The 21,082-nt window shown below is 38.2% G+C and overlaps 2 protein-coding genes across 4 annotated transcripts; both read left to right on the forward strand.

The window, feature by feature from the left end:
- The first annotated feature begins 700 nt into the window (after positions 1–700).
- cpsf6 (cleavage and polyadenylation specific factor 6) lies at positions 701–17,196 on the forward strand. Of its 3 annotated transcripts, none has more exons than XM_085437631.1 (11): positions 701–804; positions 2,326–2,535; positions 2,623–2,726; positions 2,988–3,133; positions 3,412–3,588; positions 4,598–4,705; positions 5,624–6,122; positions 6,281–6,396; positions 6,632–6,785; positions 6,903–7,100; positions 17,132–17,196. In XM_085437631.1, exons 1-10 carry the CDS (start codon positions 745–747, stop codon positions 7,087–7,089), a joined length of 1,761 nt encoding a protein of 586 aa, XP_085293757.1. In that variant the 5' UTR covers positions 701–744; the 3' UTR covers positions 7,090–7,100; positions 17,132–17,196. The 3 variants fall into 3 exon arrangements, with proteins under 3 accessions (XP_085293757.1, XP_085293756.1, XP_085293758.1); XM_085437630.1 differs by lacking the exon at positions 17,132–17,196 and adding an exon at positions 13,124–13,737; XM_085437632.1 differs by lacking the exons at positions 4,598–4,705; positions 17,132–17,196 and adding an exon at positions 13,124–13,737.
- Positions 16,359–20,840, forward strand: yeats4 (YEATS domain containing 4). Its single transcript, XM_085437638.1, has 7 exons — positions 16,359–16,919; positions 17,132–17,251; positions 17,366–17,432; positions 17,571–17,665; positions 18,581–18,670; positions 18,787–18,874; positions 18,974–20,840. The coding sequence occupies exons 1-7, from the start codon at positions 16,869–16,871 to the stop codon at positions 19,141–19,143; spliced, it is 681 nt and encodes a 226-aa protein (XP_085293764.1). The 5' UTR covers positions 16,359–16,868; the 3' UTR covers positions 19,144–20,840.
- Positions 20,841–21,082: the final 242 nt, after the last annotated feature.

Genomic DNA, 21,082 nt, shown 5'->3' on the forward strand with positions numbered 1-21,082 from the left:
CCCACATATATTATATTCCAAGCTCTCTTGTTGAATAAATACTGTAGCGATTAAAAGAAAAGCAAGAGTTTGTCCTAGTGCTCACACACAACAGTCTTTATAATCTCCTGTATTGTCAGTAAGGATGTGACGGTAGATTGGCATAATTATAACACACATATTCTGTGTCTCTTCACATTATATTTTCTCCTGTGTGAAACTAAAAAAAAAAGACAGAAGTGTATTTCTCTGTGTGTCATTTTCTTTGTGGTAGTTTACATCATCATTCAAACTCTGCAAAGCCCTGGAGGTTTTGATGTCTTTTAACTTTCCCTGATGTCCAAAGCATTGTAACAAAAAGCAGTTTATTGTAATAGAAAGTCTTCCCTTCATATAAATTGGGTAAAAGCCAGACTTGGGAATATCCTCAAAAGCAAGTAAATTGTGGGACGTCGTCTCAAGGCTAAAAAAAAAGGGGGGCCATATAATTAAAATTGATGTCACACATGCTATAAATCATAAGTAAAGCAAGAGGATGTATAAACATGTAAACTGTTTGATAAGTTTTGCTTTTTTAACACGGTGGGCTTTTGTTTCACAGTCAGTGGTGACTGCAACAGATTTTCCCGTGGTCTACACGGGTGATGTTGTAATGAATGAAATTAACCTGCGGGGGCGCTCGTTGCCTGTCTTCTTTTCATTGTTTGTGGCGTACCGTCGTTGTAGTCTGCACCGCAGGCGGTGAGAGCTGGTAGTCAGAGGAAAATGGCGGACGGTGTGGATCATATCGACATCTACGCCGACGTCGAGGAGGAGTTCAGCCAGGTAATAAATACATATTTTCCTACCTCGCTTATAGGTGTTATTTTTTTTTAATATCTGTATAATCTGCTATATTTATTATAACCTACAAAGTGGCGAGCTTTTGTGGCTAAAGAGGCTCTCTGACATACAAGGCCTTTTCAACATGCTGCAAGCCTGCAGCCTCTGCTATCGGCGTGCTTTGCAGACTTTTGTTTGTTCGTGGGGTTGTCGACATTTAACACGACTTTTCATGTATTTAGTAATTAATATGCACGCTGCAGTTGTTTCGTGATGTGCGTTGTTATTTATTCAAGTAAATGCTAAAAGCAGCCGTCTTCACGGCGTAGCTTGGGTTCAGGCCTTGGCATGGTCGTTAGTGGCGGGCTAGCAAGACAAACAAACGCACTTTCGTTAGCGAGCTGACATTGACTAATTCACAGCTATCACGCTGTCGTGTCTAGTAAGTCTTTACTTTTTTTCAGTTGATAAAGAGAAGTTTTAAGCTAAACCGAACGCCTTTAGGCTCTAAGGTTGTATAAACATTTTCCAACCGACAATGGTCAGGCCAATAGCTGACGATAGCCTCAGCCTATCGTCGATAAACTCGTGCAGTCGCCCAACCTTAGTAGGCTCTGAATAGTGTAATAAACACGGCATGTTGTTAGCATGGAGTAGGTCAATGTTGGGGCTATTCAGAAGATATTTTTCTCCACACGCCCCTTTTCTGTGACGGTGGTTATAATTTCAGCTTAGCCAATGTGAAGATAGTGTTGTGTCTCGAACTGCTAAACAGCTTTCAAAACATACTTGAGTTTGACCCATAATGCAAACACTCAGTTTGCATTCATGCTTGGGGAAAGTCACGACGCATAAATTTATCCAGGTGATCAAATTTGAACTTAAGTAAGCCAGTGTATTAGAATAAAATGATTTAACGGATATATTTAAGTCACGACTTTGGCAGATTGGTTAAGTAAACCCCCAATCTTTTAATTTGTCCCAATTGAAGCAATTGGTTTTGCACAGGGTGCATAAATAAACCACTTCAAATTAATTTGATACGGATATAAGTTCTACGAAGCTTGCGACTATCTGCTGATCACAAGTTTATGCTGTTATTATTATTATCATACTACAATATCTGGATATGCTGTGAACCTTAACCCTAAATTGACTTTTCCTGGTCAGCATAAAGCAGTTGCATGATGCTAGTGTTATTGAACTTGAATTGATTCAATAGTGAATTACATCTTTTTAATGAGTGCTGGTATGTTTTTCTGACAACTGCCTATTGCAAAAACAATTAAATCAAACTCAATTCAGTGGGAATTTTGCACACCTGTTACAAGGAAACCTTTTTGTACAATGTGATGGTGAAAACCAATGTAGGTTTGCTATTCTGGTGTTGGTGAGGAAACCTATTCAGAATCAGATCAGACATAGAAGCTGATAAATTATATCCTTGGTGTTAATAACATCAAATCATTATCAAGCTCTAGATATTAAGTGCTTCACTGATCTTTTCTTGCATTCTTAATACAGGAAGCTGACTACCCAGTTCATGAGCAGATCGACCTGTATGATGACGTAATATCCCCATCAGCCAATAATGGTGATGCTCCAGAAGACCGGGATTACTTGGATTCACTGCCAGCCCCAGGTGGCACAGAGGGAGGGAAAAGCGCCCTGCCCAACGTGGTGTACACCTACACTGGAAAAAGAATCGCCCTGTACATAGGAAACCTCACATGGGTGAGTGTCAGATTGTCTAAAAATTGGACTTACAAATTTAATTGTGATCCATACATGATGCCATTTTGCTTGGGGTTGTTTTTGCAGTGGACAACTGATGAGGACTTGACAGAAGCTATCCGGGTGATAGGCATCACAGATGTGCTGGAGATAAAGTTCTTTGAAAACCGAGCCAATGGCCAGTCAAAAGGGTGAGGTCTTTAGTATTTTATTTCTATGATGCAGTTGGACTAAGTCAAAGAGTATGTTAAATATTTCGTGTTAGGAGTACAGGGTGGGATCACACTGAGTCAGTTTTATGATTGTATTACCACAAGGCTGTTGTTTCTAAAGACATATGTTCTTGAGTGCCAGTGACCTTGTTTAGATATTACTATCAGCTCAGAATTTCACAGTGCATTGATGTTTATGCGATCAATTGTCTGACTGTATGCCCTCTGCGTGTTTTCCAGGTTTGCTCTGGTGTGTGTTGGTTCAGAGGCATCCTCTAGAAAGTTAATGGAGCTGCTGTCAAAGAGGGAGCTCCATGGTCAGAATCCCATTGTCACACCATGCAACAAGCAGTCCCTCAGCCAGTTTGAAATGCAATCACGCAAAAGTAAGTAGGGCAAGTGTGCACATGGTTTATTTATCCGAAGAGATCAGTGCTGGTTAAAAGAAGTTATGTAAAAAATTTGCACATGTTGGAATGTGAGTTATTCTAAATATAAATATATTTGACTACACAGTACATCACATATGTTACATGACCTGTGTTTAATCTTAGCATATGTATGAACTCATACATGTAATTTATCCTTGTTTTTGTCTCTTAGCCAGGTGCACATATTGATTAATGATTACATATGAAATGAGTTTGTATTTGTCTTTTCACAGGTACCCAGACAGGTCAGATGTCTGGGGAAGGAAAGGCTGGTCCTCCTGGTTCTGGACCCCGTGGCGGTTTTCCCATGGGCAGCCGAGGGAGAGGCAGGTTCCCCGGACCACCTGGCCCTGGAGGAGACCGCTTCCCTGGTCCCGTAGGGCCTGGGGGTCCTCCACCACACCTTCCTGGTTAGTTTAGCAAGATGTGTTGGTAGTATGGGACAACACTCAGTTACTTGAGAAATGAATATTGATATTCAAAAATTCATCATCAAAAATAAATTAGGGGCAGAAACGTTCCAAATCAATGGATTGTGTTGTCTTGAATGCTGAGTGGGCTTATTACCAAAATAAGTTTGTTTAACCACATTTCATAGGGATATATAGTTGAACTTGAGGTGGATATATTAGTTTTTGAGACTTGGCAGTCAAAACGAGTTCATGACTGGATGTGTTGTGGATATAAGCAAATCCATAAAGACACACAGCTCACAAAAAGTGCAACCTGTCATGTATGGATCCACCACAGCTGGCAGAGGTTGTGTTAAATCACATATTGAACTTTGTAGGTCAGTTTATTTCTGTTCAGTATTGTCGACTGTGTGATGATTTGAAAAAAAATAAATACATATAATGTTACAGCACAACAGATTTAAAGTCACAAGTGTTTTAAAAACTTGGAAGTTCTGCTTTCTGTCTGGCAGTGCTGCTCAGGTAGCACAGTCCAGGCATTGCTGTTACTCACACCTGCATGGGATCATGGCTCATCTGATCTAGTATGTTTTTTTTACTATTGCGGGATCTCTCATCTCTCCCTTGGCAGGGCTTTCTTTGCATGTTTCCTTCTTTGTCTGGTTTGAATTTTTGTCTCACTTAACCTCAAGTTGAACAGTTGATCCTTCTCATGGTGTGGTTTCCTGCTTGTGAAAATTTCCAACACCATTCCTTTACTTAGAGGTTTTCTCAAAGCTTGACTTGGTACGCTGCCAAACTTACCTCTTTACAAATCTTGGCTTGGCTGCTTGTCAGAAGCAGTAAGAGAATGGAGTAGCAGGCTGTTCTCCATTCCCCCTTTTCATATCTCTTCTTTCGCTTAGTGGCTGGTGCCCCGTCCCGCTGGGCTGCGACAGGCCTTCGGTTAGCAGGTAGAGGTTTCTGAAGGGAGGAGTTGTGATTGGTTTGCTTTTTTCCCCATTAGGCTCGGGCATGAGACCAGATCTGGTTAGGCACCAAGATGGCCCTCTGATGGATATGAGTTTCAATCCCTTCCAGCCGGGGGGCAGGAACGGGAGCTGGCGTAGCAGAGGTGAAATACCTCGATTAATCTAATTGATTTATTAGATGGCCTTATAATCCTAGCTTTGGCTTTTTATTGACAAATTAAACTGTCACATTTACTGCCCCGAGGCAGCTGATCTTCATTGCTTACTCTGAATCGACAGTTTACATTATTTGCCCCACATGTGGCAGCATTTTAAATTTTAAAACATTTTTACCAAAAGAAATAAACGTGTGCTTTTGTTTTTTTGAGCTTAAGTACATTTTAGGTAAATTAGTTGTTTCAGGTGACATAATGGCCCAGTGTCAAGAAAAAACGTATTTTTAAACTTTTGGAAAAATTCTTTTCGCAGGTTTGTAATTGATGTAAAGCAGTCAAACTCCTTAGTTCCACATTGCAGTTTATACACTGTATATACTCTCTTTAGGGCTTCTGGAAACTTATAGCAGTGCATCTTCTGAGTCAAGTGTTAATGAGAAGGGTCCAGTCCAATACAAGGCCTTGTTTAATTAAAACGGCAACGCCTGCTTGAAACTATAGCTTCTCATCTGTTCACTTTCCCTTTGATTTATTTTTCAGTGTCATTTGTGACCTTTTTTCGTCAATTGTTGTCCTGTGCAGCAATGGCTTTCTTTCATCTTTGTGTCACTGTCCCTGCTTTAAATTGCCATTTGGTACCTAAAGGTATCACTGTACAAAAGATACATAGAAAAATACAGGCTGCCACTAGACTTCAAAAATGAGTCCACAAATCGACTGTGCCAGTATACATTTTATGTTTTCAATCTGCCAGTTACTTGTTCTTGTAGAAAGAGGTGGAGAGCTCAGTCTGTGTCATTCTAGACAATAATTTTGGTTTACTGGAGCTTACTTCTTTCATGTTCTTTCTTTTTTTTTTTTTTTTTTTTTTTGTTGTCTTTTTTTGTTAATTTGCTCTTTTTCTAGGTGGCATGCAGGGTCCTCCACGCCCCCCACCCGGTCCACCAGGTCCCCCAGGACCTCCAGGACCTCCACCTCCAGGCCAGGGTCTTCCACCTCCCATGGCTGGGCCTCCAAATCGTGGTGATAGGCCTCCTCCACCTGTTCTCTTCCCTGGGCAGTTTGGCCAGCCACCACTGGGACCCCTGCCTCCAGGTCCACCTCCTCCAGGCTATGGTCCTCCACCTGGTCCCCCACCTCCTCAGCAGGGCCCACCCCCTCCAGGACCCTTTCCACCCCGTCCTCCTGGACCTATTGGCCCGCCTATGGCATTGGCTCCACCACCACATCTGCCAGGTCCCCCGCCAGGTGGCCCACCACCAGCGCCGCACGTGAACCCTGCCTTCTTTCCTCCCCCTGGCAACAACAGCATGCCACCCAATGATAGCCGAGGTCCACCGGGACCAAATGACCCATACGGCCGCCCGCCACCATATGAAAGAGGAGATTATGGGCCTGGAGGCCGGTAAGAACAATTACTGAGAAGAACAACAAATTAAACCACTATATATACACATTCAATATGAGGTTTTTGTTTGTGCTCGGGTAGCCTAGAACTTGGATACTGTGAATTAAAAATAAATTAATGCTTGATCCTTTTTTTTTTTTCTGTTATTTTTTTAGGGACATGGACACATCACGGACCCCTCTAAGTGAGGCAGAGTTTGAGGAGATCATGAACAGGAACAGAGCCATATCCTCCAGTGCCATATCTAGAGCAGTTTCTGATGCCAGTGCAGGTAAGGCAAATGGTGATATATTTCCAATACATTTAAATAAGTGCGTTTACATGTTGTCAGTAAGGGAAAACTTAAATTTCTTCAAAGAAGTAAAAGAGCACTGCAATAGACCAGTGTACCCGGCTGCTTGCCCTATGACACTTGAGATAGGCTCCAGCCCGCCTGCGACCCTGATGAGGATGAGTGGAAGAGGATGGATGGATGAAAAGTTTACTCCACTGTTTTCTCTTTTTAGGTGATTATGGCAGTGCTATAGAGACTTTGGTGACAGCCATCAGTCTGATTAAGCAGTCCAAAGTGTCCGCAGACGACCGCTGCAAGGTCCTCATCAGTTCTCTGCAGGACTGTCTCCACGGCATTGAGTCAAAGAGCTATGGCTCTGCGTCAAGGTAAGCCTGTTAAATATTACACTGAAACAGGTAGTTACATACTAAAAGAAAATGTAGGTGTTTGAACTTTATTAAAAACTTCACAACTGTAACTTGATGTTCGTTTGTCTCTGCAAGGCGAGAACGTTCCAGGGAACGTGACCACAGTCGCTCAAGAGAAAAGAGTCGACGACACAAATCTCGTAGCCGCGACAGGCATGAGGACTATTACAGAGAACGCAGTCGGGAGAGAGATCGTCATCGTGAGAGGGATCGGGACCGTGACCGGGAAAGAGAGAGGGAGAGGGAATACCGGCACCGTTAGCCGGAAAGGAGGTGGGTACCAGTTTTATTTTTTTGTGTATTTTTCAGCATCTTTGTCTTAAACCTTGTGGCAAACTAATTTAGGCTCAGACGGCATGACAGAAACAGAAAGTGGCACAGTTGAGATTTAAAGTCTTCTCTGTTTGCACACCTCCTCTCATTGGATTCACTGGCTCTAGATAAATCCCAAAACCAAATCCTACTTACACCCAAATAATGGTTAAACATCTGATAATGGATGTTATCATCAAAATATTAAATTACTGCATGAGGAGAGTAAGAGGTAGGCAACGAAAAGGCTTTCAAAACTCAGTCCTCTGTCTTCAGGTAGGTATAAGGTAAGTCAATTTAAACCATATTTCTTCAGTGGTAATCACAATTTCTATTGTATCACAAAACGTGCAAAATACACACTTGATGTATTCACTTTGGCACAGTGTGGAGTCTGTAAGTGTTGTATCTACGCTGTAGTCCCTTTGAAATGAGAAAATATAAGTCACTGGATTTCTGGATGTATTTTGTACTCTTTGGTCTGCAGGCTTCAGAGGCTGGTAAATTACAAAGTTCATTTGTTGCTTTGGATATTACAACAAATACATTTTAGAATAAAAGTTGTATGCACCTGTGCATGGCAAGAAAATAGCATACGTTACCTGTTGAGATGATTTTTGCAGTTACTCTTTTTATAAAATTTAAAGAGTTTTTGCATCAATAAAGTAGAAATTATCAGAATTTTGGCTTTTACCAGGAACTGTGGCAAGTGGACCAAATGTGCCTGATTTTTATTATATCAACACTCAGAACTGCCATATTAATTATATGTGAATTCCCAAAGTTTGGTTTATCAGTGGGCTTGTACTGGTCGCTTCAATCCTGATTGGCAAGATTTGGGTGTCACAATACTGTACAGTCATTTTTACAGTATTTCGTACAAATTAAGATTTTATATGGTCTGTTAAGATTGAATTGATTACTGTTTTTACACCTTGTCAGTAGTAGACCAATCTACATTTTGTAAATGTTTCATTCATAGTGTTGTACATATTCCAGTTTTAGTGTGTTATTTGAAATCTATCATTGTCCTGTGATATTTCAGAGAAGTTAAACATTTATCAGTGTCAACATCTTATGACTTTTGCCCCCTCCCACCCCTTAAAAAAAAAACTAATGTCATTGTGCCATATCTGCATGACAATAATATCACCTGACATTTCACCTGTGTCAAGTTGAATGTTTTTATTGCATAGTGTTTGCTCACTTTTGTATAATTGCACCTTAACTTAAGATGTTGAGGTGAAGTGGAGGAGGGAAAAATGCCTGTCCCCTTGACATAATAATCTGTCAAAATATATGTTACTGAATATCCAAATGCTGGTGTGGTTTTTACACGCAGTGTCACATCTAATCATTTTATGAGGCAAAGGTCACTGTATTCAACAGTGGCTGAAATCAAATTGTTTGCAGAGTCTGTGTAATGAGAATTGGTTAATATTTCAGATCTGTGCATAATAACTTGCATTATCATACTATTATGTTGACACACAATTTAAAAAAAAAAAAAAAAAAAAAAAAAAAAGTGATTTAAAGTTAAAAGCTAGCACAAGCTTAAGAAAATCAGTGTTTTTAGATCCTAAGCTCTTTGAGTCTGTGGAGCTCCCCCAGAAGGTTACACTGGAGTTTTTGTTTTTATTTTATTTTATTTTTTGTAGGCCATTGTGGCGTTCACTCATAGTAATATAATTTCTGCATATGGACTGAAGTGGAGATCTTGCTGTACTATTAAAATGCTTTAATGCTAGTTGTTAAAATACCACAAGTGTTCAGAAATAGAGTATATTCAATACAAGTTACATATATTCTCCATGTGCATTCAATGTTAGACCTATCATAAACGACTCCTTGTATGTCACAACTGTAACCGTAACTAACGCACAGCTGTGGTCACAGCCACTATCACGCTGACAGTTTGTCTTCCAACAACTTTAGTCAAAAATCACAGCTACAGTTTAAGAGCTCCTCTAGTTTCTGTAGTAACTGAATACCTGTGCCTGAACAGTCACAACTGAAAGTCAACTTACTCGTGTAGTGGTCAAAATGAGTATAATGCAATTTCATAATAGAGTTTAGCTTTTTTTTTTCTTTTTTTTTTTTTACATGGATCAGAGAAAACATTACTGCAAGAGAACACAAACCTAGTCCAGAAAAATATTCTCAGTGTTAACCCTTAGAGGGCTCTGCATGATTCAGGAAAAGAAAGTCACAATTTTATGGGAGAACTTGTACTGTTGCATAACATTCATGACAGTGAGTTAGGCTTCAGCATTCAGTTTAATCGGTCCAATTTAGCAAAGAGATCATGCAGGCATGTGAGATTTTTGTCTATTTTTAGCATTATATCCAAGCTAATTCAATTTTAACTGGTGCTGTGGTTGTAGATGCATTTATCTGAACATTCTAATTGTCAGCTTGCACCTAATGTTGTTGGATACAAAAATCATTAATAGTGTATTGCTCTCAAATGATTTGAGTCAACTATTTTAGGCTGCCTTTCTGCCCTGTGCTGGTTTTTGTCTGGGATTTTCAGAGTCAGGGTTTCACAAGTCGTTATGTAATCTCTTTGTGAAGATGCTTTCTTCCATTGCTTCAGTTGCACGTTGAATAACCCGCTAACTTGTGAAAAGTTTTGGGGCTTCTTTGGATATAGTGTTTCAGCCATTTTGGGTTTTTTGGCTGTCTTTTACTGCCAAAGCTTTGAGATATCTACAGTGTTGCATGTAAAGCAGACTTGAGTAGGTTACGTGGACCCTACAGCATCTCTGTACAGTTGCCCCCATTCCCAAATAATATCTGTCCCGATTTTAAATGTGCTTTATCCACTAAAGATATCTTCATGTATTTGCACTCAAACAGCATGAACTATGCTCCACCCACTGGAAAGATATTTATATATTCACATTGTTCCCTGTTTGTGTGCCTATTTCTCTTATACTGGAAAATAATAACTGGGGTGGTTTAACTTATGGAGTTGCTGCATTTTGAAAGTAGCCAAAAGAATGTAACTTAAACTCTAAAGGCAATTTGTCATGTAAATACTGGAGAGTTATGTTGATTTTAGCTGTCAGTTCTAGCTTGTTGAGTTGATCTGGTCTCTGTTCCACAAAATTGTTCTTTACATGCTCACGTTTTTCCTGCAAAACCTTGTGTCCACCAAGAACCTCACAACAAAAGATTACATTTTGTCAAATACATAAGTTTTTTTTTTGTAAATTAACTTTCATTTTAAGTCCAAATTTAAAAAAAAAAAAAATCTAACTAATAAATGTGAAAGTTGCTGCTGTCTCCTTTAATAGCCATCTTGTTGTCATTGTTGGAGATCCTCTGTGGGCACAAGGCCTAATAGCCTATTGCAATGTGTCAAGCACCAAAATGCATTTGAAGAATATTTATAAATTGTTGTTTGCAGTAAAAATGACTAAAGATCAAAATTAAGCGAGCAAAAATGTTGATGGTGAGATATGTCCCAATTTTTCCATTGCACCATGCCTTTGCATTTCTACTGATATTTGTGAGCTTGTTAAAGAGGAAAATAATTGAGATTGAGTGCCAAGTACATTGCTCCTCTTCTTGTAGTGTGGCCGTTTGTTGTTTCGAGATGTGCTTAACACTGTTTATCTGTTCATGTTTCCATGCAAGAACGCACAGTGTTTGTACCAGGCTTAAGTTACTTTTATGCTTTCTCTTCAGCCTGTTTGTAGGTGTATGTGTGCTGGGGGGTGCAGCCCTAATGTCCAAGCTATTTACACATGTCAAACCAGAGTCAAACGGTTTAGGTTATAGCTAATCAAACAGCCTTCATGTCCATAACATGGTTGAAATGTAATTCATGTCCTTAATTTTGGCCTTTGGCCAGAATATAGAAAAAGAAAATGTTTGACTTTATAGCTGAGCTAAGGCAAATGGACATGGTTTTAATTCTTAATATTTAGCCCCACAGTTATTACAGTATATAACACATGAACTGTTAGTTGGTGAAAAAGATGTGTACCTTTTTCATACTCAATGAGCTGTCTGTGAGTAGTTTTCTGAAATATCATACACACATAAGTAATAACAGTGAAAGATTAGACGGCAGTCTATAAGCTAGGCAGTGGTAAGTATTGGCCCAATCTTATTTGCCGAGCCTTTTGTAGCACATAGCCAAGTTAGTGGACTGAGACTATTTCATGGACTGCTTGACCCTGGTTTGGCTCTGTCCCGTTTCATTTCCATTCTGTATTAACTGACACACCTACTACACATTTTAAAGTTTTATATGAAATATAATGAACCCGATATAAATGATTTATTGGGCTGATAATTTAAATGTTTCACCCTTGAGAAAAGTTCAGTTATGTCAAGTGTGATTATGGGAGGAGTACTGAGATGTGCGATGTGGCTGTAAGCTCAACTGCTTTTGTCTGCAGGCATATACTGTGTAAAGAAAACCTTTCAGATTATGAAACCTATCAAATTTCATTATGCATTTGAATCATTAAACAATGTAAAAAAAATCACCTGTACTTACTTGAATTTTGGTGTAGATACCAGTTCTATCTGGCTTCATTTCAGCGTGTGAAGCAGTGATTTTAATGTTGAAACAACAAGTTTGAAATGACTTTCTTTATCACAATTTTTGTCATTTCATCTTAAAATTGTACAAATTTCTGGTAAGGTGCTTTAAATTGTGTAGAACTGTAATCCCACTGCTGCTGTCCTTTACAATTATGGTTAGAGGTAGCTTTTTCTGACTCCTGTACTTTGCATGCTCAACTTTGTCTATGCAAAGCATTACAAGCACAAAATATTCCATCTTCCTGACTTTGACCATGTTTGCGACACCGTAAGAATCACACTGTCATATTTTTTTCTGTTTTATTAAAACTCTTGGTATGCTTGGGCAGGAAAGGTTTCACTAGATGTGCCGTATGTGCTTTTTCCTTCATAGCTGTTTTTTTGATTGATTACTGTTTTAGTCCTTTGTCTTTTCACTTAAATATACAGCTTAAACAAATTGCAACCATGGTTTTCTCTGGTATTTGCCACAGTGAGCAAAGTTTTCAGTGTACTCCGTTATGTAACCTGCTGGTCATAATGACAAATACTGAAATGTTTGGAGGTGATTGAAAGGTAAATCCCTATTGCTATAGTTAAAGACTTGTCAAAGGAAAAAAAACTTTTAGCTCAGGTCTTCCAATAAAACTCCCTGTAAGTTTTAAAGGTTATTTATTTCTGTTTTCTGCACTTTATAGTCCTCTGAGAGCCAAATTAATTGAAACGCTATAAGTAAGACTTAATATTCTGAAAGTATTACCTAATGTTGATGCAGGTACACCATTTAATAATATTGTAAACAAGACGAAATGGTCATACACAATTTGGCCATTTAGACACTATAACCATTGTCCATCCCTGAATTTGTAATTCTGTAACGGAACAAACAAAATTGCCCCAGGTATTTAAGTGCATTTACATATGTTTATCAATATTTTTATGTCTAAAAGAGTTAAGTGCCACATGCAAACATCTGTACATGTATATACGTGTATATGCATGTACATACTTTGAAATCCATGTTTCTGTAGTTGCAGCGCAGACTTGACGAAAGATTGAAATACTTTTCTTTGTGTGTGCGTGTACATACTCATAGAGTTCAATTTAAGTTCTTGAATGTTAGCTGTTGAACTGTGCATGATATGTTTCTGTGTCTTTGCTAGGGTTGGGGACAATACACAGCCAACAGAGTGTTAAGAGTAGCAGTTAAATACCATAGTGCCATTTATGCCGCGTGTAAGAGGCTTCTCTGTCTGCACTGCCTTTGCTAAGATAAAATGACTTGAACAAACTCCAACCTCGTGGCTCAGAGTGACGGTGAATTGAACCCAGCCCTGGTGTAAATTTTGTGTATGTAGTGTAGAGGTTTAATGATGAGTGGGGAAAATGTTCACTGTTGGGCTGGCTCCAAACCAAACTCCACCCTTCGTTTTGACACCTTTCAGCTTACGAGGATCAAGGATGGATGGAAGGAAAAGGAGGAACTCTTTCCCTGCCCTCCGTGCATGACCGGACAGGAACACAACTACCATCACTTCCTCCACCCCCTCCATTTCTCCTCTCCTATCCTTCTCCACCCATCCTTCTCTCTATCTGTTGTCTGCCTGGTTTAAGAGCAGCGGATGGAAGACCCTGACCTGTGTAAGGCTATGTTATCCAAACTTCTATACTCATGGTAACTAAAGATGACAAAAGAATCTTTCCAAACAGCTCTTTTATTTTTATGATGTTTTATTTGACATGAAAAGTAAGCGTGATGCTTTTTTGCGACTTATAAATAAATAAATAAATGGCCTGCACGATCCCCAAATAGAAGACACAAACATTACACCCTTTTGTTTTTTTTGTTGTTTTTTTCTTGTTCTTTGGCTCGCTGTATTGTGTGTGTGTATATACAGTTTAGAGATTAGTTTTTATAAGGTATGTGCTTGATGTTTTCTCTCCTACCCTCACTCTCTCGTTCTCATTTATTCTTTTCATGGCTAGTACGTTTGTAAATGTCTCTGCTTTTTGATTAAAATTAGATGGTGTTGTAATAAAAAATGTTTACTGAGGTACACTCTGCATTCAGTGAATTCCTCTACGTTTCGTTCATTTATATTAAATGTATATACTGACTTAGATTTTTTATTATTATTATTATTTTATTTTTATTTTTTTTTTACATTGGTAAATGGCAAGGATGTAGTCACTTTGGTTTGTTTTTATCTTATGTTGCATTACATAGTCAACATGCTAAACCAAAAAAGAGAAGACCCTGCTGTTTGGAATGGTTTTTGATGGTGGGTTATTTTGTAATTCCGCTAAATAATTATCACTGAAACACCGCATGAACAAATTGTCTTTCACTTCTGTCATATAATGATTTAAAATCAGATTTTAATTCAAGCAGCCTTCATAGTTGAAGCTTGAGTGAAAGTGTTTATTCCTTAATTGGGAAGTATGAACCAGTTTGTTACATGCCTTTCACTTTAGATGTTACATGTTTTATGTATTTGAATTTTGAAGGCTTTTCCATGATAGATCTAAATAACTAAACCATGAACAAAATGCGTTTTAATTTGTCGGTACAGTGTAAAACATTCTGCCACCTGTCATTTTTATTGTTTTGCATGTTTGTCAAAATGGACGGACAGCAATTTGTTGAAGCTTTTAGGGTTTTTTTTTTTTTTGTTTGTTTTTTTCATGCAAGGTTGGGAAAATAGCAATGACTGGTTTAGCTTTTACTCAGTTATTTTTATTATAACTTACAATTATTTTTTAAAAAAAACAAGTGTAAATTACATTGCCACAGCTTTCCCAGCACACATGATATAACACGATTATACCACCAGTTTTTAAAATGTGAGTTAATGGAAATCAGGAAATTACAGGTATGTTGAGGTTTGATGCTGCAGTGTGTCATCGGGTGTCTTAAATGCAAATCAGTATGAATACAGCGCAATAACATGGTGCTTTTGTATGGTTTTTAACGAGAACAAAGTTGCATGCAGACAACATAACACATTTTTGTGAAATTATCGCCATTGGTGAAATTTTTAATTTGCTCCCAAAAAAAATCTGAAACTTGTGTTGACACCTTGTCTTTCTGGGGGTTATTCTTTTAATAATGTCATTTCAATTTCACTCCGTAACAATTTAGAAAATGCCTTATTTTCAAACGTAACCAGTGAATGTAAAACTTTTGGATTCAGAGTCACAGCAGGAATTTGAATGACAGGCTGTGCAGGAAACTGTACCAGCATCTTTTGAAACCATTGTCTTGCTCTTGAAGTGTATTCTTTTTCAGTATACTTCAGAAAGTGACTTATTGGGGAATGTAAGTGCCTTTGCTCCGTATCCTTGCAAATTCACTGAAAGTGTGATGTAATGTAAACAAAATGTAAATTGGATTTTGATATTAAAAAAAAGAAAAAAATGGGACCTTTTTGAATATAATGATGCTATTTCTGAACAGTTAGTTTTAAAATGTTGAAAGTTTTAAGGCCCTATATCATGTTTTTTAATGATATTGGCTTAATTTGATGTTAGTTAGTTGCTCTTTTTCCTCATTTTATTTCCTGCTGAGCTGTTTGGGGAAAATACTATACATGTGCCTTGTTTTCTTTCTTTTTTTTTTATTCGTTTTTATTTAAATTATTAAATTATTTCTTTAGTTGTGCATTGAATTTGGTAACTCCAATGGAGTTCTGCCCTGGTCAAGCTAAGCAGAAGTGTAGCCCTCCAGAATAAGAGCATTTGTACAGGAATTTGGTTTCATTTTCTTTGTGTTAGCTTTTGTTCCGCAGCACGAAAAGGTAAGTGATTTTTAGGTCTACAAACACAACCAGTGAAGAAACAAGAAGTCTGATCGACTGCGGGAGTCTTTAAACTGCACAAGCAGTTGGAAAGTATATACATATGTATTTATGAGTTTTCAGTATTTGTATGACTAAGATGTTTTCACTAACTGCTAGTTAGTTACTAACTGCTGCTGGTTTCTAGATACTTTATTTTAAAATCACACTTGTCTAGTAAAGGGGCCTTTGCATGATGACTTGGAAACATGTTTCTGCTACAAATTGAAGTTATAGTTTTTTAAGATGAGTAAAATAGTTTTTGACTTTACAAAAAATGAAATGAGCTTCCATATTAAATGGTCTCACTTGGGCAAAGTACTTGCTGAATTTGTATCACCACTGTAACTTTGGGATTTTAAGTTAAGGTTCAGGTGTATTTCTACCGCCAATAATGGTTACATGTAGTGGTACATTGCAGGTAAATAGATTATCATTTGCTCTCAAAGAATAAAGTATACAAATTAAGTTTGTTTTGTGGTTCTGTTTTATTTGTGCATAATGCGTTTCGTTTTATTAGAAACAAGTGTGGGAAAGGAAATTTTGTTTTGGAGCAGTTGCTTAAAAATCACGTATGATGTCCAAAAGTATTTTCTTAACTTTAGGCCAAAACACTTGTTTTGCCATTGGAGATTGCCTGGACCTCGCACCTTAAGTGTTAGACCTGAAGGCTTACTTTTGAACAGAATTTTAAGTCCATCCTAATATAATGGTAAAGGGTTGTTAAAGTATAAAACAGTGTCGGACAGAAGTGCAGAACATCAGGTGTGAGGAGGTTTAAAACTTAACTATTGTGTAAAAAGAGTCGACATCCTGTCCGATTGTGAATGTTCTGCTGGATAAAACGAATACTTAAAATAGCATTGCGTAAGTGATTCGTTTTTCCTCACTAGAAACATTGACAGATAAATACATTTTTAGACCTTAAAAGTGACGAAAATATCCAGTATAATGAGCAAATGAAAACAGGATTGCCGAAAGTAATTGCTGTTTTCTGTATTGTCAGTCATGTTAGACATCATCATGTCACTTGAAGTAAAAAAAATCACAGAAGCCTAGAACTAAAAGGTTCATTGACCATAGTTTGGTTGCTTTTGTAATGGCCGCAAACGTTCTTGCTTCCGCCGGGCCCGGAACCTTAGAATCCTGGTAGCCTTTCTATCAGGACAGATTAATACGTTGCACTACCTACTTCCGGCGCTTGTTTGGCTGGCAGTTTAAAATGGTAGTACGCTGTGTGTAACGCCTACTTTTAATGCCTAAATGGCAAGGTTTTTAGACAAGAAAGCTGAGAGGACAACAAAGAGTCCTGCATAACGCACTAAAGGATTAGCGGCACTGTTTTAGTTGTAATATGTTCAAAAAGATGACTGAATTTGGTCCAGATTCCGGGGGGCGCGTTAAGGTAACGTAACTAACGCCACACTCTAGTGTAGTGTAGGCGAACCACTTTGTGATTTTATATCATTTAAAACAATGAGCAGAATAATTTAACGTGGATTGAGATAACTTGACGAAAATCGCGTGGTCGGATTCAATTTATGTACTTCTGTATTTGCCACTTGTACCGTTGTCATGCCTGTTTTTAAATTTCTGTATTCTCTCTGTTGGCTGCAGGGAGTGACTATTGTGAAGCCTATTGTGTTTGGGAATGTTGCCCGCTACTTTGGAAAGAAGAGAGAAGAGGATGGGCACACACACCAGTGGTCTGTGTATGTGAAGCCTTACAGAAATGAGGTGAGGCATCCACATCAGTAAGAGGGATTTAGCAGGGCCTACAAAATGTGTCATTTACCTGAAAAACGATACAAAATGCTGTTTGAAAAGACTTAAAAAATACTTTTCTACCAGGATATGTCAGCTTATGTGAAAAAGATCCAGTTCAAGCTACATGAGAGCTATGGTAACCCTCTGAGAGGTGAGATGACTCTTTACATTGCAAGTATGAAATATTGAAGGATTTACTGGAAATAGTAATCTATCCATTTTTAATATATGACACTTTTTCAGAAAATTCATTATTCTGTGAAGCTCTCTGTGTTTCTCTTATTTCCAGTGGTCACTAAGCCTCCATATGAAATCACAGAGACAGGCTGGGGGGAGTTTGAGATCATCATCAAGATCTTCTTCATCGATCCCAATGAGAGACCTGTAAGAGCCAACACAAATAGTTACTTAGCTGTTTCAGAGAAAGCTGAGCGATCCGTGGTGCAGTTGTCATCACAGTTTCCTTACAACAAGGTCCAGGGTTTGAATCCACCATACAGGTGGACCAGAATGAAAGGGGTTTAATATATTTTGACTGCTTGATGATAGACATTTTAGAGCTTGAGTGGCATGTGGACACAGTGGTTAGCAGCCTTGCCTCAAAGCAAAGTTTGTCCTTCCTGGTCAGCTGGGCCATTTTTGTGTGGAGCATGTTCTCCCTGTATCTGCGTAGCTTCTCTCAGTGTCATCCTCCCACAGTCACACATGTTAGGGTAACTAGTTCTAAATTAGTTGCCTTTCAATCTGTATTAGCTCTGTTATAGACCTGTCCAAGGTATACCCTGCCTCTCACCCTGTGACATCTGGGATAGTTTCCAGCCCATGACCCTGAATTAGATAAGTGGTTAAGGAGATAGATGAGCGGGCTCTCCGTCATCTGCTTTGATTTATTTGGGGGGTGAGGGGAAAGGGAAGAGGGAGACGGAACAAGAGATGCATATAGGAGAGAGCTAGAGTTTAAAATTTTCTAATCAGTTTTATTTATATACCACCAAATCACTTGTTAGGTGAGTGTCTAAACCACCGCCCTAGTATTTCAAATACACATGTTATAAATAAAAGAAATACACACTTTTGAGTGTGGTGTGCTATTTCTCTTAGTGTACAGTTTAAATGGTTCTTCTTTAGTGTATGGTTTCTTATAAGAAAAAAAACATCAAAAGCCATCTGATTTATATTTACACAACAGCACTGTGTAATCCTCAGCACTTGATAAGTAATATATAGTTGTCTATGAGGATCAGCTTATTTAAAATGTGCCTGTATCCATTGCTTGAATTTCTGGTTTTGTTTTCTTAGGTGACCTTGTACCACCTGTTGAAGCTGTTCCAGTCAGATTCCAGTGCCATGCCCAAGAAGACAGTTGTGTCTGAATTCTACGATGAAATGGTACCATTGGTTTAGACTCTGACGGTGTTTGTATATCAGTTTGTGTGAGCTCATCAATCGCTGTATGTTATTGTTGAGAGCGAGAACTCTGAATGCGTCGTTTTTCTGCGTTTCAGATCTTTCAGGATCCAACAGCCATGATGCAGCAGCTACTGACCACATCGAGGCAACTCACCCTGGGAGCCTACAAACATGAGACGGAGTGTATGTATTCATATATTCAACACTGTTTTAAAAAACAAAACAAAAAGGCATTCACAAGTTTTGAGTCGCTTTTGTCTTCATGTCTGTGCGTTTCTCCAGTCGGTGAACTGGAGCAGAGGACCAAGGAGAAACTGGAAGTGGCAAAGAAGAGAACAAGCCAAGAGATCGCGGAGCTGAAAGACAAACTCAAAGCCAGCAGAGAGAACATCAACCACCTTAAGGCAGAGATTAGAAAACTGGAAGAGGACGGAGACCATAAAGAGCACTGAAAGAAGGACAAATATGCTTATGGATGCAATCAGTTGTTGAAGCAATTTTCTGTGCTCCTGCCCTCTCCAAGGATTTAACAAACAAAAAAAAGTCAGTGTTGTTATTTGTTTGAGGATTTTTGCATTTTATTTTTGTTGAGCGTCCAAGGGAATCTTAAACATGTAAATATGTTTTGAGTTGGTAGGAAAGTGCTTTAAAAATGTAGTCGGCCACAAAAACTCTTCTAAACATACAAATGCTCTAGTTTTGTTTTTTATTGCAACACTCTAAAGAGTCAGAAATCACAAAGTGTTGTGAGCCTTTTTTCTTGTAGCTAAATCAAGTCTGCTTTTGGTTCTATGCATCTGCATCTTTTTTTTGTTCTCCCCAAACATGATCAAACCAGTGAGGGAGAATGATGAAACACAAAGCTGTCATTTCTCTGGTTTGATTTTGAAGCCAGTCTTGTTCAGTCATCCTGATATAAGGTCACTATTACTGTGTCAATTAGGACAAACATTTTTGCACTAGTCACACACGACTTTCAGTGTGAATAGCTTGTCCTTTAGTACTAGCTTCCTCGTGTTTTATGTAAATATTTTTAACAATCGGCTCATAAACATTAGGATACTTTTTTTTTCTCAATATAAAGAAGGTGACCTGCTGTGAAAAAAAGTATTTGCCCCCCTCCTGTTTTTTTTTGTTTGTTTGTTTTGCATATTTGTTACATATTTCTGGTCATAATTTAATTCTAATATTAGACAGAAAAAATCCAAGTAAATACAAACGGCAGTTTTTAAATAAAGGATTTCATTTAAGGGGGAGAGATAAGCTCTCCAATCCTCCTTGGCCCTTTGTGGAGAAAGTAGTTATACCTAACCCTAATAACGGATTGTGCCAACCTTGGCAACAAGGACTGCAACTCAGCATTTGTGATAACTGGTGCTGATCACTGTGGAGGAATCATGATCCACTCTTCTTTGCAGAATTGTTTTAATTCAGGCACACTGGTGGGTTTGGAACATAAGGTCATCCAAGTAATATACCAAATAATCTCAACTGGATTGAAGTCTGGACTTAAACTAGGTCGTTCTTTTTTTTTTTTTTTTAATCATTCAAAGGTAGACTTGCTGTTATGTTTTTGGTTCACTGTCCTGCTACATAACCCAACAGTGTTTCAGCTTCAGGGCACAAATTGGTTGCCATTTTTTCCCAGTCTTTTTCTTGTAGTTGAATTATGAACTCTGACCTGGCTTCTTTTGTGACATCCTGGATCTACTTTTGGGGTAATTTTGGTGGGTCAGCCACTCCAGGGAAGGTTCACCACTGTTCCAAGTTTTCTCTGTATGTGGATTATGACTCTCACTGTGGTTCACTAGAGTGCCAAAGCCTTAGAAATGGCTTTGTAACCCTTTTCAGAATGATGGATGTCAATGACTTTTTGACATCCATCATCCATCAGAATCATCTATTCTTGAGTTTCTTTAGATCGGCATGATGTGTTTCTTTTTGAGAATCTTTGCTTTGTCAGACAGTTTTGAGTGTTTAGTAATTCACCTGGTCTGGCAGTAATCAGGCAACTGCAACTAGTTTTTCAACATTGTGGTTAATTACATTTTATTCATGATTTAACAAGTAGGACAGTTACTTTTCGACATATTCTGTAGGTCTGGATAGCTTTTCCTTTAATAAATCAATTCATCATTTAAAAACTGTAGTTTGTCTATCTAAGATTACAATTTATTTGGTGACCAGTGCTATGTTGTACAATCCATATTCAGGGATTCAGCTTTTAGGATTGTCAAGTAATGCAGTAAATGAAGTGTAACTATTATTTATAGTTTCTACACCAACTAATTTTTAGATTATGGCAAAAAAAACCAAAACAAGAACAACACTAAATACATTTTTAATTCATTCAGCCACAATTGGGTTTTTAGTTAATGCATTTTCAGATGA

The sequence above is a fragment of the Copadichromis virginalis genome, linkage group LG17 (assembly GCF_057382275.1).
Source record: "Copadichromis virginalis isolate Kocher_CV1m ecotype Utaka linkage group LG17, C_Virginalis_male_GT1.1, whole genome shotgun sequence".
In the NCBI taxonomy this organism is placed as follows: domain Eukaryota; kingdom Metazoa; phylum Chordata; class Actinopteri; order Cichliformes; family Cichlidae; genus Copadichromis; species Copadichromis virginalis.

Bases quoted from the DNA above. Each gene is read 5' to 3' on its own strand.
- cpsf6 (XM_085437631.1), top strand. From the start codon at position 745: ATGGCGGACGGTGTGGATCATATCGACATCTACGCCGACGTCGAGGAG. The intron at 805-2,325 runs GTAATAAATACA...TTCTTAATACAG, and splicing joins TCGAGGAGGAGTTCAGCCAG to GAAGCTGACTACCCAGTTCA. The intron at 4,706-5,623 runs GTGAAATACCTC...CTCTTTTTCTAG, and splicing joins CGGGAGCTGGCGTAGCAGAG to GTGGCATGCAGGGTCCTCCA.
- yeats4 (XM_085437638.1), top strand. From the start codon at position 16,869: ATGTTCAAAAAGATGACTGAATTTGGTCCAGATTCCGGGGGGCGCGTT. The intron at 17,433-17,570 runs GTGAGATGACTC...TCTTATTTCCAG, and splicing joins CTATGGTAACCCTCTGAGAG to TGGTCACTAAGCCTCCATAT. The intron at 18,671-18,786 runs GTACCATTGGTT...TCTGCGTTTCAG, and splicing joins CTGAATTCTACGATGAAATG to ATCTTTCAGGATCCAACAGC.